The following is a 19486-nucleotide window of genomic DNA, read 5'->3' as shown; positions in this document are numbered from 1 at the left end:
CTCCTATATTTCAAAGGGAAATGTGTACATGAAATACACTGCAGTTTTACAGTACATTTAAAGCACCCAACGGCAAAAACAGAGATGAGACCAATGTTTTAAAAGTCTGACCTGCCAAATCCGTTTTTTGCCGTTTGTTTTTCTTTCAAAGAACCATAATTGACAGCACGGCTCCACACTGTCTTGTTTTAACCACCGTCCCAAAACCATCCCGAATAATCATTTTAACCGTCCTAAAGTCAGAGTAAACTGTCAAAATTTTTAAATGTTATCCTTTTTACTTTGTTACTGTCATCTATAGTGGTTATTTGCACAAAAACAAACCAAGTGATTGGGAAATAAATGACTATTTTTATTTAAATACCTGCTTTGATTGAAAATAACAAAGCTTGGCATTAGTAGTTTTATAATGTATGAGCTTGTGTAAGGAAGTCATAATCTATTTTAGATTGCTGTGAAAAGCACAACTGCATTTATTGGGATAGTGTTGGGAGAACAGATGCTGCCTTTCACTGTGAGGATCGAAATCGAAAGCTTATTTCAGTCCGAATACAAATCATGACTCCAATAAAAAATTAGGATGATTGGTTATAAAGCCTTAAAGCAGAAAAAAAAAGCTTTTTAAATGAGGTTCATGTTATTGTGGGTCTCAGGGAATGAAGTTTATCCCAGATATTGATGCAGAATCACGTCAGTATCAGGCTGGAATATGTTCATATCATGAATTCAGGTTGAATCTCGCATGCAAATCTCAATGAGCTCAGCGGGACTAATGACATTGATGTGTTTACTCTCATCATTACCCATTTCCCCTTGTTGTCTTCTCCAAAGGGTAAACTGTTGGCTGTAAAAACACACTCTTGTGTGTGTCATTATATAGTAGGTCATTATATATTATCGTTGGCTTCAATGTGATATATTGGCACTTTGAGGCAGCTTTATCTTGATACATGACTCCATCTGGCTACTTTGTGGCATTAAAAAAAAAACTCGCAGTGACTAATTTCCTAAATGGCAAACAATACTCTGTCAAAGTTTGTATTTGGAAAATAAAGTCCCTTCATTAAAATTTGATATTCAAAATTTAGCTAAAAAGTAAGTAATCTAAATGATTACTTGCTCCAAGGAAAACATATTAAAACTTGATAAAGTGACGTATTAAAAGCTTTTATTAGCAGCACTCCAAACAAATTAGTAAAACTATTAATACAGCAAAGTGAAGTCTTAAATTCATTTTTTTTTTCCAAGTGTAGAGTGAAGGAGAAGCATTTTCAGCGCAATGTACTTAAATGTACTCAACGTCTGTTGAAGAGGGACCTTTCAATTTTATTTGGGGCCCCCAGGCAGTTGCCATCTTGGCTTTTTTTTTTGCAACATATGAACGGACGTTGCCATATTTGGGATGCGGAGGAGTGACGTAAAGATGCCATATACGTCTCTGGTAGCGACAGCAACCTGTCAATCGCAGTACGCCCGCCCTTGAACATACTCCGCTTTATGGTCTATTTTACTCTAAATGGGACCATCATTTAATAAATGACCATCATGCTGTATTGAAGAAAACCTAAGACCACAAACTCGGGTAATAAATCAAGTGAGACGTAGGGTCATTTTCTCATAGACTTCTATACAACCGCAGCAGTTGACCCCTGCTTGTCACTGGAGAGAATGCAAGTTTTAAGACACTGTTTGCCAAAAATCAATCCCAGGAAGTCCTCCCTAAATAAGTCAATTTATCTAGACCTGGAGCAGATGGTTTATAGCTAAACAGAAATGTCACAACATGAATATGCAACCGTTTTATTGGAGCTGCGGTAATGATATCGAGGGAGGAGAGGAAAGCTGCATTGTTCACCCAGGCCAGAGGAATGGAAGTCCAGAGAGACCGTTTTTCATCCTGTCTTGTGGCACTGTGCACCAGCAGGTTCATAATAGCTCTGCTTAATGAGGGCTATGATATACCTCCACCACTTTATTGGAATGACTTGAATTCCTTCCCTGCAGAAAACCATTACTCACTATAAAAGAAGCCCTGGCTCCAAACAAGTATAATGCACTGCATCTGTAAGGACCAAAAAAAACAACCATAACCACATATATGAAAATAGAAACTGGAAATTCAATTCACTGTGCACTTCTTATATACCGCGTATTGATAAAAAGGAGGGCTTGTCATGAATAAAAGGAAGGTGCCAAATAATATGTTGGAAATGAGTGGCATGGGATACGCCTATACATCCTGTTTTATTGTTGGGGCTTTTTGCCATATTAAATGGTCTAGTTTCTAAAATCAGGTTAACCATAGAAAAATAAACCAGATCACATGGAATGAAGGTATGACTTAAAGCCACAGATGATGAGAGATGTATATTTTATTATAAGTTAGTGTGCCAGATCACCCAAATTTAGCTTTGTTAAGCGCCGTCTATTTTCAGCTGATTCTATAGTCGGCCTCTTTGCTCCTGAACATATTCATGCTGTGCTGTCTTAAGCCCCAGGTGGGAGTCCTCTTGTGTGACTTTGTGGCTTGTATTGGATTTTACTACACGGAGGGAGACATTTCATCTTCTCATCTTTCCTGGAGTTCAGGGCCAAGACAGGCTTTGCAAACTCACTTTAATCCACCGGCAGCTACACAATGGAGTCCAAAGCTGTCTGATCCCTCTTATATCCTTTGAACAACAATAAATATTATTTTTTCTTCTGAGACCAGACAAGGCCAGCTTTTTTGATTTCTCACTTTCTTTTTCTGTTTGAGTAACTCAGTGTTAATCAACATGTTGTCTTAAGTGTAGACCATAGCCATGAGCCGCTAGCGACTTGTCTCACATTAATTATCACTTCTTTACTTCTTTTCACACAAGGCATTCAAATTCTGTATAATTATTTGGTTGCTTCACAGTAATCATAGGCCGACGGGTTTAAAGATTATTTGTGCTTCGTCAAAGACAATGAAATGAATGCTGAACGACTGTAAAACAGCTCAGTTATTAATTTTGTGACATGAAGACATTGTGTAAACATTTATTTAAAAGGCCTTAAAATGTCTCATTTCCTGTACGCGTAGAAGGTTATATTCCCATGAGCGATCTTTTCCTCTGCTTTCAATAAAGGATTAGGTTGCAGATTATCGGCATGAAATTGAAAGATTGAGTCATATCTATTTCTCAAGGTTTGCTTTTGTCGCTGCGGGCTATTTAGATACACAGAGTTGCCACACATTACTCATTGGCAGTGTGTGTGATGCTGAGCGGCATCAAAATATTGTCACTTCCTCCCTCCCGCTGCTTACGCCTGTGGAGAAGGTTACTATTTTCAAATACCTCCGATAAAAGCACCAAAAATAAACGGTTCATCAAATACTCTTTGGCAGTAAAAACCTGCAATTTAAAGAACACATCTGACGTCTTTACAGTATGGTGGCCCTGAGGGTCAAAATACATGTCGGAAACGCATTTCAGGAAACTCCCAAAATAAATGATAAAATGCAACATTTAACTAAACACAATGCTCTATAATCTGTATAATGTTCTGCTTACTACATATAATAAAAAAAAAAAAATATAGAGATATATATATATATAGAGATAGATAGAGATATATAGATAGAGATAGATATAGATATAGAGATAGATATAGATCTAGATCTAGATATATAGATCTAGATATATAGATCTAGATATATAGAGATAGATCTAGATCTAGATATATAGAGATAGATCTAGATCTAGATATATAGAGATAGATCTAGATATATATATGTATATAGAGATAGATCTATATATATATATATATAGATCTATATATATATATATAGATCTAGATATATATATATATATAGATCTATATATATAGATCTAGATATATAGATCTATATATATAGATATCTAGATATCTAGATATATAGATATATAGATCTATATATGCTTTTGACCATCTATTGTTGTAAAGCAACAACGAGATCCTAAAGACACACTGTGAGTTCAGGAAGTAGATGAATGCTGCCGCCCCAGAAAACGAGATTCTTGCCATGGTAGCTTTTTGTCAGCAGAAGGAAATCCAGCCGCCGCGTTGTGTGTTGAGACAGCATGGCGAATACAGAGGTTTTACTCTGACGGCCAATTCCAAAATACACTGAGGAATAATCTCCTGGGTAAACTCCGATTCTTCTAATAGATATGTATATCACAGACAGGACAGGTGGTAGACAGGAACGCAAACTGTTTCGTTGGATGCCGGCCACACAACTTGCATGCAAGCTGTTGCATGCTGACAGTGAATAACTGCTCCACACACAACACCGTTACTGTGGCGTACAGCAGCACTCCAGGAGGACTTTTGTGGTCGGCCATGAGGAGTTTTTCCATTTTTCTTTTTGTTCCGTTTTTTTTATTTCTCGGCTTATTCATTTCACCATGTTCATTTCATTAGCGCTCAAATGAAAAACCACACTTCTGCTGATGAAAGTTTGGGCCATACACTGCTCCCCTTGGTAAGTGAATTACTAAGCATAAAGACAAATGGCCAGCCGTGGTAGCAGATGCTCTGCTGAGGAATGGCATAGTGTTATTGGATGTTTATTAGAGAGAGAGACAGACGGAGACAGACAGACACTCTGCTCTTCAGTTTAAGGCAACTCACCAACCAGTGGTGATCAATAGGTGATTTCCCCTATAGTGGCTTTATAGTTAGGAGCATTGTTTGAGCATGACGCATTAGAACAACTGTTGATCCTTTAGCAGTACTTCACAGCCAATAATACAATTTATTTAATGGTGCAAGAGTGTTAAAAGCCTTTTTGTTTATATATGTAAACTGTAAAGAGAAGTCGAGGCCCAAACTTTTCAGGGCAAATTAAGAAGAAATAAACAGAATCGCTTTGATCTACTTCTTGTTATAGATAAAACTAAATGTACTTTTTTTTTGCTCCAGATCCAAAGTTATAAGCAGGAAAGTGAGAAATTGAGGCGGCGCGGTTATGTCATTAGACAGATGAGAGAGGAAGTTCATTCCACACCAGTCACCAATCACTTGATGAAAAACATCATCCCCTTTCACAAAGTAATTACTCGGCTCTGTCTCTCCTTGAACAAAACAGCCCTCATGTTTATAGATTTCAGTATTTGTACTATTCCTCTCTGACGCAGGATTGATGGCGTTGGATGTGCATATTAGTTGTTCAAATGAAATCCAGCTCACTTCTGCTCTGTGGACAGAACGGAGGAGGTATCCAAACTCTCATTAATGATTCAAACTGAGTGCTGGTGAAAAGTAAATTGATCCCCGAGTACTATTAACTTCCTGCCACTGGACCACGACCAAACAGTCCGGCGGGCGGAGAAGCTTTTTTTTTTTTACTTCAAATGTTGGACAAGATATAAATGTTTCATGAGGGGGATAATCTGAACCGATTTGTGTTTCATCTTTAATGAACACCCAAGAACACCGGGGTGGACTGTGAAACAAGCTCATTCGTGAATCAACTGGAGGCAATATGCAAGTACAGTTTCAGGCACTTTGTGTCGTCTTGGTGACTCAACTTTTCTATTACTCATCACTAAGGCCTCCATTGTTTTCGGACAATAAAAGTAGAACACTGGTTTACGCTGATTTCCACCCAGGTTTTATATATAAAGTTTAAAAGTTGTGTTTTCTGATCCAGGAAAACTGTTCACTGCAGTTTACAATAACGGTCTTTCTGCAATGAGGATGAATCATTTATGTGCCAAAGACGCTCAAATTAATTACAGAATGAAAAAACTATTTTTTTATGTTTTACGATTTATAACTATTTTTATTGGGTTTTTTTAATGAGCGCAGATAAAATCCGAACATTAAACACTTCCGATTTTTATAACCTACTCATCATTCAGCCTAGGCACTGACCATTCATCTTTTTTTGTTAAAGCAACACACGTTATGTTTCTTGTCAGTTAGCACAGAAATACCTCGGTAATGTCTGCAGTGAAATTAGACCTCGTTCACACTGTTGAGCGTGAACAGATCCAACCAAACCTTTTTGATGAAGGACATAAAAAGACTGCCTCGCACTGGGCAGCTCGAGGAGAGAGTCTGTGTGTCTGTGGCATCACGTGAAAGCAAAAGATGGTTGATGAATGGGAGAAGGTGTGATTTTAGACAAAGCAGACTTTCACACTGTATCTACCGTGAGATTGTCCGGGTGAAGGTAGGCGTTCTACGACACCTCAAGCATGATGGAAGGACCACAACTGCCATACAGTGATCCAAATGGTTGGAGGCTGCTCATTAATATAGATGGGGTTTTTATAGGAATGGCTGTTGGGCTAAATTATTCAGAGGGTTCAGGGAGACGTATGGGCCGGCCCCTTCTGTAGCGCAGCTAACTGAACACGTAAATACCTACTGTGGGGCAGGTGAAGCAGAGAACGAGCGAGAAATCTGGTGTCTAGGACCAGAGTAATGGCATGGAGTCTTGACAGTCCTAAATCATGAGCTGTTATAGTGTCACCAGGCCAACAGCAACCGTATCCACATTCACACAAAACACAATAACCACATTTGTAATTTAAAAAGGCCCGTGGCATGTGTGTGACGTACAGGTGATGCATGCTAATAGTTTTATAACCTGCACCCAGTGGCAGATTTAGGGAAATATTCATGGCTTGGCAGCATGAAGACTTAATATTAAAAATGGCCTATATGCTGATTTATTCGCAAACAATCACATACATCAATATTTGTTCAAAAAAGCCCCGAAGTCCAGCAACACGTGTCAATTAAATGCACACAGTATCTTCTAAATAAACTTCACAGGAAACAACTTAGTTGTGCTTATGCAACACAGCTACTTGGTTAAGTTTAAGCAACACCGTGGACCAGAAACGGACCAATTGGAACAGGCTGGTCTTTTTTTGGGAGGAGGAACTTAAAGAGACGGACGCTAAAACAGAGCGTTTCAGACAGAGGGGGAATACAGGTAAATTCAGGCTGACAGTATTAGATCAATGAAGTGTTTTTTAACATTAAAGCACGTAAACATGTTCTAGTAGAAAACCCGTATGACGAAAATGAGCACAATATCTCACCTTTTAAATCGACAGTGTATCACTCGTTTCAACCTGAAATATTGTCTGTGTGGTTGTTCCAGTTAGATGATGATGTGCGAACCAGACAGCGAGGCAGGACAAGAAAAGACGGCACAAACAGCTGTGGAGCCTGGTTAAAAATAGCAGCAAGAATATTACTAAATTCCTGTCTGGGCATGTACACATTTGATTGACATCTCCTCACAGAAGACAGACTACTGCAAATCTACAAACACAGAAAGTGTGGCTATCACCTGGCTTTTCATTCAGCTGGCATGCACACAAATGCACAAACACGAGCTTATATACACACTCTCACACACACACGTACACACATGTACATACTTAGAGATAAATGAGGGGTCTCATCCTGTCCATTAAGTCATCCTGTCAGTGTGAGTGTGCTGTTATTATTGTGCAAGGAGTTATGGTAATGTACACATGATTCCGTCTCTAGCACTGTAACGTGCAAGTCATACTGCGTATATGTCCGTGTACTGCACAGCAGGGATGGAGGCAGTATTACGATCCTTTAGTCAAGTAAAAATAGTAATACTTGAACATAAAAATACTCCATTACAAGTCAAAGTCCTGCATGTAAAGTAAAAATACAAACGTATTATGATGCAAAATGCACTGAAACCACTGAAGTAAATTGACTCATTATGCAACAGAATGGACCATAACAGTGTTATGTTATTAGTATATTATAGTATTGTATAATTATGCATACCAATGCATTAATGTAAAAGCAGCAGAATAAAATAGAAATACTTACGTAAAATACCTCAACATTTGTGCAACAGAGTCTGTTTTATATTGTAGTCAACTTGTATTTGAAAACTTTGGGGGAATTGTGTCAGAGTTCAGTTTTGAGGGATTTTCAACAATAAATGCTAATTGTATTCATGCACTGTTGATATAGTTCCAACCTTGAAAACCAGGTGAGTTTTTTTTTTTTTTTTTTTTTGGTTGCACAAACTCGAACAGTACATTCTGTTTGTCTCTGCAATTTTAAAGAGGGAGTCTTGCTGATGGAATATTTATCTTTCCTCAACAGGGTTCCATTATGCTGTCATGCAGTTTAAGATTATTTGAGGTCCAGGAAAAGGCTGCTATTACGCATAATCAGTTTCTTCCCGGGTGATTTAAATGTTTGTAGTAGATGTGTGCTCATTTGAATTTCAATTATCAGATTCCACTGTGGAGACTTATTCTATCTATCTGGCGGTTTGATGGAGCATGTCCATAAACTCCTGAACTTGTTGGGACTAATCACAATAAAGATGCTGTACACATATAATGCATGCTAAAATATCACATGTCATCTGAGGATGCACAAGCCCTTTAAACATTCATAAAGAAGCTCTTTGTTTGAACAAATTGAACAAGTACGTCTTCCTGAGGAGGAGGCGTGAGCCGTTAATGCCTTTCAGCCCAGACGAAACGCTTTAGTAGTTCATTTTTATGAATATTATCATGGTGGCGATGTTTTGTTTCCTCTACTTTTGCTGCTAACCCAAAAATATTTCTGTCAGGCTACAGTCACTGTTTCAGTGGCTTGGTCTCTATGTTACGTGGTTCAAACACTGTGGACGGCCAACTGTAACGACTGTGGGCTGTAGCATGGCTCTTTTTAAATTGGAGGCTGCTGATCCATCACACACCCGGTGCTGCTGCCTTCAGGTGACTGTGGGGATTTGACCTGTATAGAGAGAAGAAGCATGCGGATGACATGATATCCCACACACTTATTCTTTAGCTCAGTACAGTGTATCTTCCTGACATTCCTGTTATGATCCCATTAAATATTAACTCTTTCATTCTGATCTAAATGCACCCATGGGTTCGAGGGTGTTTAAATTATTTATTTACACTATTTAGCATTATTATTTTCTCCAAGTATTCGGTTTGTGCTTGTTGACAGAATCACACAATGACTAATCATGGAGTGCCAGAACAAGCCTCTCTCCTAGGAATGACATTTATACATTATTAATTTGTTTTTCCAATTGCGTTGTGGTGGTGTGTATGGTGAGGTTAAGGCAACAAAAGCATTTCTCCCCCTGTATTGAACCAAGAACAGCATTTCTAGATCACACGGTTGGCCAGGAACAGACCTGGTTGTCAGACTTTATTTGTAGGACATCGTCTAAGAACAGATTGTCACCTAAAATACCTCACTAACGTCACAGCTGTTTGCATCTCTCCTTCCAGATACCAGATGAGCATTTTACCATCGCAAGAGCTAAATGACAAATACAATACGTGTTCATCAGATATTCTAGGCTGATTTTGATGTATGATAGATGAATATGTCCTTACACTGTGTCAGTATGCAGACTCTGTGCTCATAAGGGGGCTGTAACCAAATAATTTTAGTTTTTTGCTTAATTCAACTCATTTATGATGAATGTGTACTTTGCAATGTTCTAAATTGACAAAAAACATGAATACAAAAACACATCTAGTGCAAAAACAGCAACGCTAATTGAATTGATGAACCTTTGTGACAAAAAGCTTTTTACACATACCCGGCTGTCCTTAAAAACACACTAATTGGTCTAATGTTTTCCAACTAGAATATATTTCACACAAGACTGGTTTTATTTCTTCACAACCTGGATGGATGATGCGTTATAGCAGTCTGTTCTGGAGATCTGAAAACACTTTTAGTTCACTTTGGGCCACTGGTAACCTTTCAGACCGTTGTGTGTCATTTAGCTGTACATGTGGGGATTAATAGATGGACATTTGCAGCACATACCTCAGTGCTGAACCCGCACAATCCTTCATGTGCTAGCTTCATAATGAGGTTTACTGTACCCTCACAGCCAGTGGCGAAGGTAAGCCTGTGGTATTTGACATTTTGTTGTATTTTGTATTCCAACGTGACAAAAATCCCCCACTATCACCCACTAACATCTGGCTTTTGTCTTCTGTAGGAAAGGTTACAATCGGCATTCAATTCCGGGATAAATTACTCTAAAGAAGTCCCGGCTATTCATTGGCTCCAGCTCCGAGCGTTAGTGATGGAAAAATGACACCTGGGTGGAGACGCTAATTTTTTCTGGTGCAATTTTATGTGATGCGCAGTGACGTGACTATATAATAGATAAAATCAACAGGGTTTGGTACAATTATTACAATTTATTGCAAAAGATACAATTAATATGCTCTCCTCAAATCCACCAGACTCCAGTCGGACAACAGTGATTTTACTTTGCTGATAATCAAAACGCACCTCATTCAAACTCAACAGAAACAAAATAGTACTCATCAAAACTAACTGGATGGATGGAGACTGAATAAGTACAATAAAAGAAGTAACAACCTTAGCACTCTCACTTTTTACTAACTCTACTTCCGGTGCAGGTCGTCGCGTCCGTCGAACTTGACACACTTAGAAAATAACACAGGCCAGTGCAAACCCTGCACATAAGTAATTATTTTAAGTGGAATAAGGATAACACAGATCAACGCTACTCCAATCAGATAATTATCATCCTTACTGGAGTAAGGACACACTTCCCTTGAGGAGAAACTAGAGCGGGATTATTTCTTTTAGATTATATATAAATCTTGCAACGGGAATAGGCTTCATGCTGTAATGGGCCACACAATAGTGTATAGGTTGTCCTTGTGATTTATTGTGCTACCCAGGAAATCCCCCCCCCCCCCCCAGTCTTTTGTTTTATTTTTCCTTCTTGTTAGGAAGTTTATAAAAACAGGTTGAAGTAGGTTCAATGTGAAAAAGAGAATAGTTTATTTCTTAATATGTATTTTGGGATGTGAAACCTTAATATTTATACATCCACTATGTATTTATATTGTGGTAAAATACAACCTTACACAGTAAACAGGTAGTTCCAGCTGGCCTAGTTTCATTCCTTTTGTCATGAGCTTTGCAGCCTTCTAGCTCCATCACTCTCAGTAAACCCTGTCTGGTGCCAACATCAGTCACACAGAGTGAGACACGTGCATGGAGTTAAGATAAATGAAACACGGGGTGCAGCAGTTAGGACAACCGTCAAGTGTTTGAAGAAGGACGACCATATAGTGTTTGACCACAAAGAGACAGGACGAGAGTGTGTTTGACCTCATTCATTCAGCCCATTGAGATGCACCACAATCCAGGAGGGGTTACATTCAACCCACCTTCACCAGAGCCTCAGCATCATGGTCTGTATCTTCACCACTCCCAGAAAGAAACAAACACCTCAGACACATTTTAATGCTTTCCTCCCGGGGACGACATAAAGTAACCGCTCGCTGGTTAGAGCAGCAGAGTGGAAATATTAAAGTAATATTTCAAATGGAGAAAACCTTTTTATTTTCAGCATGTACTCACTTAAATGATCTCATGAACAGTACTTATTAATTTGCACAGTGGGAATGTTGACGTGGTAATATTGCATTTAATGGGGAAAATATGTGCTCTTTTCTTGGTCATTTGTAGGAAATGATACGGAGAATAGGGCATCCTGGGCTGATAAACCATGCATGAAAAATTGAACAGAAAAATCCAATTCAGAATCTCATGGCTTACTGTGTGAGTAGCACAGACAAAGGGTAGCTCGGGTTAACAGGGTTAGAAACTATTCAGCAGTAGCTGGCATTTAATTCAAACAAAACCTTCACGTAAGTAGTACCTTCCTAATACCAACCAAACAAATATCATCTAACTAAGACCTATTTCTTTATGCTTTTTCCTAACCCATGCCTGTGCTGTGCTATTCTTTTCTTGGGCAATTTCTATATTGCTGTATGAATACTTCTTGAACCGACTTCACCATCTCAGTAAAACGTAAGCGCAAGATCCATCTCTGTTTTGTGCACAAATCAGGATGTCTAACCAACACCACGCTTATAATCGCACCTCACATCAGACCTGTGTTTCAATGTTTTTGGCACCAGACACATTTTTACCAAAAGGTTTGCCAAATTCATCATATGGGAGGTCATTTGTTGTCCATATGCTCCTTGGTAATACAATGTTGGCTCAAAAGCCTCAACGTTTACTATTCATTGTAATTGGTTCAAGTCCGGTTGAGGACACTTTTGTTGAATATCATCCCCCTCTCTCTCTCTTCTTTAACATTTACTCTCTACTATCTTCCATCAAATAAAGTTACCCAAAGTTCATCCAAATCAGTCGGATTAGAGAACGAGAGTTGAATGAAGTCAGTTGTAATGTTAAGACAAAAAAGTTATTTTGAGGCTGTCAAAATTCTTTCAAAAATAAATGATAAGCATTAAAAATCGTGGAGTTTCAACAGAATCCCCTACATGTCGGTATGCGCTAGACATTTGTGGATGTAATTAACAAATAAATATTGGTCTGCTGTTTGACAAAGCTGTCTGGGAGAGTCCCCACTGTGCCTTCAAAACACGTCAGGTGATGAAGGCAGGCATCTGCTAATTGGGTTGATTCATTATGACTGAGGGCAAATGATCTCATAGCAGCTCCTAACGGATGTATGTCTCCAATGGCAAGTTGTTATCAGACAGCTGTGTTTATATTATGGGCTACCTCTTCCTAAAGCAGTGCTTTGGGGGGGGGCCTCCTTGCAGTCACAGCGACTCTACCTGCCTGACAAGTACATCAGTGTCCTGTAGACCAGACGGAGACGATGGTATGCTATGGCAGTGATGAGGTGGCAGGATATGGTGTGGCAAATTCAATACAATTTGCTCTGTCAGTGTTCCCACCAGTGTAGCGCTAGCATGGCGTAATGTCGCTGACGATGAGTATGAAGTCACCAGTAACGTTACAGCTTTCTGCTATAGCAGTGCAGCTTGTGTGCATTTCATTATGCCTTTGCCCCGCTGACAGCCAGGCCCGGAGGCATTGTGTTTTTGAGTTGTCCGTTCTCGTGAATGCATTATCTCTGGAACACCTTCAGCGAATTTCTTCAAATTTGGAACAAATGTCCACCGAATTGTAGTGTGTCTGTGAATAAATGGGACAACTCCTCAAGACCCAAACCAAGTTCCTGTGTCTTGCTTGCTACCTGCTGATTAAAGTGTAGGGGTAAGCCCCGAAGTCAGCAACAACTCGGGCTCAATTAAGGTCGGCTGATCTTTAAGGCGGACCAGCTTTTCTAAATTTCTTTTAACTGGCTCTTATTTATTAGTCTGTTAAATGAGACATGTAGAATAAAATGTTGTTGATGAAATATCAAAATTTTAAGCTTAGTTTCAGTTGCAGTTAGTTTCTTTTTCTGAAGCGTTCGTCACACATATGATGTACTGTCGGAAAGATGGAAATCTGACAATAATGATGTTTTTTTTAAGCTTCTGTAGAAAGTTTTTGTAGGAAAAAACAATAATAAGATCGTGGTTTGTAGCTGGAAGTGGATGGAGGCTTCACTAACGAATTGCCTCTTAGTAATGTGAGGCCAAAGGACAACAGCACGGCTGTATTTATTGAGAAGACGTGTGTGCTAACTATGACGTGTGTCTGAGGTGGTGCAAATTCAGAAGCCGAGACCAAATGTCCTGCAGATTAAGGGCCCACTCCTTCCAGAGTTGTGTTTTTCATTAATCTTGTGGTCATATTAGTTAGGACAACATACTGGCTTGCAAAGAAAAGACCCAAGAAATGCTTTGTAGTGCATGGTCTGGGGAGGAGAAACCTTATTAGAACATGAAAAATGTAAATTACCTCCTTGGGAAGTCTCATATATATTGCAGCGAAAGATGGACTATAGAATCTTGTACATACTGTTGTGTTGCTAATTGTGCAGGGGAGGAGATTCACTTAGAAGACACAGGGCTAATGACAGTGTTGTATCAGGGATTATCCAGGTGGCCGTTTCCACCCTGCAATAAATGCACTATAAAGATAGTTTCACCGGCTCTACTTTTCATTTGGAGTGGCTCATAAATCTGTCAGCTTTTAGAGATATGATATTTTCTCAATTTGTTCAAGGCTTGTGCTGCAAGTGTGGCTGACCATATCGATCCACCATTAAACCGAGGTTAAGGCCCTGATTGCTGGCGAAACTCCCAGCAAACAGGCAGCATTGTCATTCAACGCTGACTTTGACTTCGGGTTACTTCGACATTTTCTGTTGTCAATTCAATGACACGGGCACGTCCAAAAAGAGGTTTCAGCTCAGTAGTGGCCTTGAGATCTTCACCATGTTACTTCCCAATTTTGTATTTTTAACTGCTGTTGAAATCCATTTCTCCTCAGCTCCCTGACAGCTTCTCCTTTGGCAAATCACATGGCTCTACGATTCAGCCGTAAAAATGACGAAAATGAAGAATCCTGATTATTTCGTGGGACGTACAAGTCTTAGCTCTGGGCCATCACATTGGTGAGACGTTGTATGTGATCTGAATGTGGCCGCCCACTCATAAATCATGTTGATAAATTATGCATCGTTCTCCAGGTGCTTGACAAAAATTGAATTAGGGATGCACCGATCCAACTCTTGTCCTGATACCTGATACGGATACCTGGGTTTTGGATATCGGCGGATACCGAGTACTGATCCGAGACCAGTATTTAACTAATACCTGTATGCCTCAATGTGTGGAAGTGACTGGGATCATTTTTTCATGTCTAAGGCAACAGAAGGCCTGACTTAAACATTGCCTCCCGAACACGTTACAGGTTTAGTGTATTTCATGCATTTAGTGATCATTTGCAGTACATCCTGACATTGAAGAATTCTTGATTGATATATGACTTAAACAATGTCAATCGACGAGTAGATTGATTGTTTCAGCTCTGATTATAACAGAAATCTGAACACCTGTTCTCGGGTACTGATGACATAATCGCTCGTTCAAATGTCTGTCCAAGGACAAGCATCCTGTCTGTGCATCAGTTAAAATCACATAGCATGCCTTTACTTAGTCTTCAATAAAGTGTCAACTTTGTATTCATGATTTAATTAGTGATAATGATGATTGTGGTCATTACCTGTTGCTGATGGAAACACTTTTCTTTGTAACACATGCTTAATAAGAAGACGCGGCCACACTGTATTAGCAAAACAGTCTTTTATTAGAAATATCTTGTATAAAAATGAACATGCTCTACACATTGTAATTTTTTTCTATAGACAATTCATAAATATCCAGGCACTGTATTTCTTTTTTTATCTTTCTTTTTTTTGATATTTCAGTACATAAAGCAGACAGGATCAATCCATTGTAATAACATACATTAACTTGCCACTTAGTTTCAGTCAGCACTTACATATTCTATTTTTGTAACAGACAAAGTGTTTTAGAAAAATAAAGGGGAGGTAGGGGGGGTTGTGGCAAAAAAAAGCGGTAAATTATCATATTCACAAACACAAACAATCCCACAAACAATACTTTATCAACTGATGAGAAAACAACATTTGCGGCAACACCGTCGACTTTTGTTGAAGCTGAGAGAATCATTGATTCAAACCAAAGTATTAGTTATTTATAATCCTCTGCAGTAGTTTTCCTTCTGGACATTACACCATTCCTCTCAGATTGTTCACATGACTTGTTATGAGTTTTGACATGCAACATACATATTTTTGCATCGCTGAGGATGACATTTAAATGAGAGAAATTCCAGAGGCAAATACTTTGGAGACTTGGGACAGAAATGGAGTTTACACACTTCATTATAAATTGTACACTGAGTCCACTTTTGCTGATGTTTGAACAGAACACACTTGAAAGGTAATGGATGCAACATGAAACGACACCATGAAGGATCCATGGAAAGAATGGCAGGAGTAGTTTAATGGAAACGAGGCACAGAATGAAGGCACTGGCCTTTATTTATCAAGTAGCTGTACATTCCCCCTTTTCATCTCAAAATGGATAATGTATATTAGACAGAATGAGCAGGGATTATCAATTTAAAGAAATGTATAGATGAATGAACCTAAAAGCTGCATAGAGTTGTAGATGTATTAGCATCCCTGTCACTTAACACAGGCTAAATTAAGTGATTCATGATTTTATCTGTGAAAATCTGACATTTACCAAAATACTATTCTTTAGGATTGTGGGGAATATTTAAACAGAGCTAGTGTCAACCCTAAAATGGTCATATTGGGTGTGTTGAAAGGTAAAACACAGAGATATTTTGCATGTCCTCCATTTAATTATCTTTGAACATTTCAAAGGTTTGCACCTTTTCCAAATGGGTCTTCATGCTGAGTAGCTGCATGAGCCTAATTTTGTACCCAAAATACTATTAAAACTCTCATTAGCAATTTCCACTGTGGCCGTGAAATTCATGACTCAGAAAGGGAATAAAATCCTTTGCCGGGAACACAGATTACGTGTGCATCTATCACTAATCATAAGAGGTCCCCATGTAATACTGGCCTGTGTAATCCATCATACTGTAAGCTTTAATATATATCTGGTACGACAGCGGACTGATGTGTAGTTTTATTCGTCACAAATCAACTGTTAAGTGACAGAATAGACGGTTATTCCAGCTCCGCTGCTATAAAAATGATGAACACATTTTTGTAAATCGTATATCTTCAAACATTAATATACACAAATATAGAAAACACAGGATAATATTGAAATAACAGTTGGTGTAATTTATTGGAAGGAATGCCAAATGCAAATGTGTTGTTATTTTGTCAGGAATTGTACCTTTTTGAATATTAGCTGGGCTGAAAGTTTAACAAAATATCAACACTCACGATCATTCAACTCCTCGAATTGGCAAAGGCTTCAACAAGCGCATGATAAATAAAGGCCAGTAAATCTGGGATGCTTAAAGTATGCATCAACAAGTCTTTAGGTCCCGGCTGACAGTAATGAAGTGAGGTGTGAACTGTGAAGGTATTCCACTGCAATGTTGCGTTTGGATTAGCTCCTTCTTTTAGATTCAGCAGAGGGTAACCCAGTGGGTAATGGTCCAAAGTGACATCTCCACTGTGAATGACGACCATGACAAATGTTGCATTCCAAAGACGTTGACAACACAGCACAGTACACGTGACGCTCCCACAAGCATGCTCTGGGACTGTACACTAGGTTTGCCAAGGCGATGGCATCATCATCATTATTTTTATGAAACATTTATCCAAAAGAAAAAACTGGGATGACCCACTGCTTTATTTTCCAGGTGTTTCAGATATGGTTATAACTCATGTAGGATGTCACTGGATGTGCTGTAGTAAGGCATGTACAGTTTGAAGAGTACTGCAGCTTTCGTTTGACTTGAGTGAAAAACAGAACCCCCCCCCCCCCTGTTTTTATAGACAAACGATTCAGCCTCAGATCAGAAAATTGTGTGCTTTACACTTCAGAAGGAAAACATAGTGTAGACGCCGGGTGGTTCATCTGGAGACGTCAACGCTCACGTGTGTCTCAGAAAGGGTGGGAAGAGGAAAAGTAACTGTCCAATCTCCCTTACACATCTCCCTCCTGCAAAACTACTAATTTCTCATAAACTCGCCATTTAAGCCTTTACCTGATTCTCTAAAAAAAATATGACATCCATTCTATTCATGGAGTGGCAAATTCCCATCTTTCCACCCCAGTTCTTCTCTGCTGTTGCAGCTTTGGAAGTCTTCCCCAGAATCAGGTGATTTCTCCTCAGGCAGGCCCTGGCTCCGCCTCCTCTGTTCATCCCTGGCTTAGATGGCATGGTTACTGTAGCTTATGTATGTCTGCTTGGAAGCCAACGCTGTAAGTGAAGGTAGGAGGCAGGAGAAGGGAGGATAGGGTTAAAAATGCAACGGGTGAGATTCAAGTAGGCATGCAACGGTACTCTGTCAGTGCACATGTTGGCGTCCAGATTGATGGGAAGTGCTATTTCTGGGTACCTTCATCAAATCAGTGCAGGTGGAACCAATCATAACAGCAGGGTGTAGTAATGGGAAAGCTGTATCTACAGCGATGACACCTCCTCTGTCATTGTGTTGCATTTAAACAGAATGGGAAACAGAATTTGCAAATCTGAAGGAAGTCGAAATTTGACTGATTGAGAACAAACTGTTACAACGATGCAAAATAATAAAGATCTACAATAGATTAGGACGTTTAATGAATCTTCCACTAGCTTTCTCAAATTAATGGATTCATTGTTTAACTCCTGAAACAATTCACACCATAATTTCTCAGAGCTCAAAATGACATGTTTTGTCCAACCAAATAATAATACAAATATTCAATGTACAATGACAGAAAATAGAGAAATCCTCACATTTAAGAAGCCTGAACCAAAGAATATTTGGGATTTTTGCTTGTAAAAAAAATCCTGGAACGATCAAAATAGTTACTGATTAATTTTCTGCTAATCAACTAACCGATAAATCAAGTTATTGTTTCATCTCTAAAAAAAGATTTTACACAACTTCATAGCATATGGGTAGAAAAGAACTGTTGGTTGTTGATTGTTATTGTACATGGTAACATTGCAGACATTTAAAATCTTTGTCAAGACAGTGATGCAGATGGAATCAGACTCATAGGCTGTCTCACTGGTCATATAAGTACCTGCTATTACAGCAGCATTAATGGCATCAGGGAATCTTCTGTTCATAATGTTTTCCTCACAGCTGATTATCTCATTTGATTGTGTCAATAGAGCCACCGAGCAGATTCACAGCATCGGTATGAAATGCAACGGTGAGTCTTGTACCGCATGCAAAGACCTGAGGTTTCTCTGTGCACCAAGCAGAACATGCAGCAGTCAGTGTATCACAGTAACATTTACAATTGTAAAGCATATGAGACAATATGTGATCTGACTTGGCACTGTAAGTGTTTTCATCAATGTTTGATAATGGTGCTCATTATTCTTTAACATTCGTTTTTTTATGTTTCATGGAATTTTTGATCAGCTGTGAATAAAACACATAAGACAGATGACCGGAGGGCAGACCACCGTGACTGAAACAAGCCCAGAAACACCACTGTTATACAGTACACTACCTGTGTGTGTGTGTGTGTGTGTGTGTGCGCGCGCAGCCATGCTCCGATGCACACGCAGTATGTCGTGTGTGGCATTTTTATATTTTTTTTAATAAAACTGTCCTCAGCGAGCATGCTTGGTGTGGTGGTAATCACACTACCAATCTGCCCGCAGCAGTCTTGGCTGATTGAATATGTCAGAGGGGATGAATCCAATCAGAAGACGGCTGAAAGCCAGAGCCAAAAGTGCTTTCGAGGAGAGACATGTAATGGTAAATGTTTCCGTATATTTGTCGATGCCATGTTGGGTGTACGAATATGGGGGGGGGAGGACATTCTCGCCATTTCATCCAAAGCATAGAAGCCTTGATAAATGAACCTTATTTGAATATTTAGGTGCTGCAAGGCCAAGATAAAGAATAGATGGTCCAGAAAGAATTGGAGCTGGCAGACCCATCTGTCTTTTCCTGTTCCCTCTTATTGTTGTTGTTCTGTTACCGCAAATTCCTTCTTTTTGTCAACGGGGAAAA

The 19486-nt window shown here is 39.1% G+C and overlaps 1 protein-coding gene across 1 annotated transcript in view; it reads right to left on the bottom strand.

Annotated features, from left to right (window-relative positions):
- Positions 1-15022: 15022 nt before the first annotated feature.
- LOC116382233 (metabotropic glutamate receptor 4) overlaps positions 15023-19486 on the bottom strand; it is a 157300-nt gene continuing 152836 nt past the window's right edge. Inside the window, exon 11 of the mRNA XM_031845114.1 lies at positions 15023-17727. Within this exon, the coding sequence (XP_031700974.1) occupies positions 17678-17727 (50 nt within the window). The 3' untranslated portion in view covers positions 15023-17677. The remainder of the gene's footprint in view (positions 17728-19486) is intronic.

Source organism: Anarrhichthys ocellatus, unplaced genomic scaffold, assembly GCF_004355925.1.
Source record: "Anarrhichthys ocellatus isolate YVR2014 unplaced genomic scaffold, GSC_Weel_1.0 scaffold5, whole genome shotgun sequence".
NCBI lineage: Eukaryota > Metazoa > Chordata > Actinopteri > Perciformes > Anarhichadidae > Anarrhichthys > Anarrhichthys ocellatus.
Note: the sequence above shows the minus strand (reverse complement) of the source record. Positions and strands in the feature narration are given on the sequence as shown.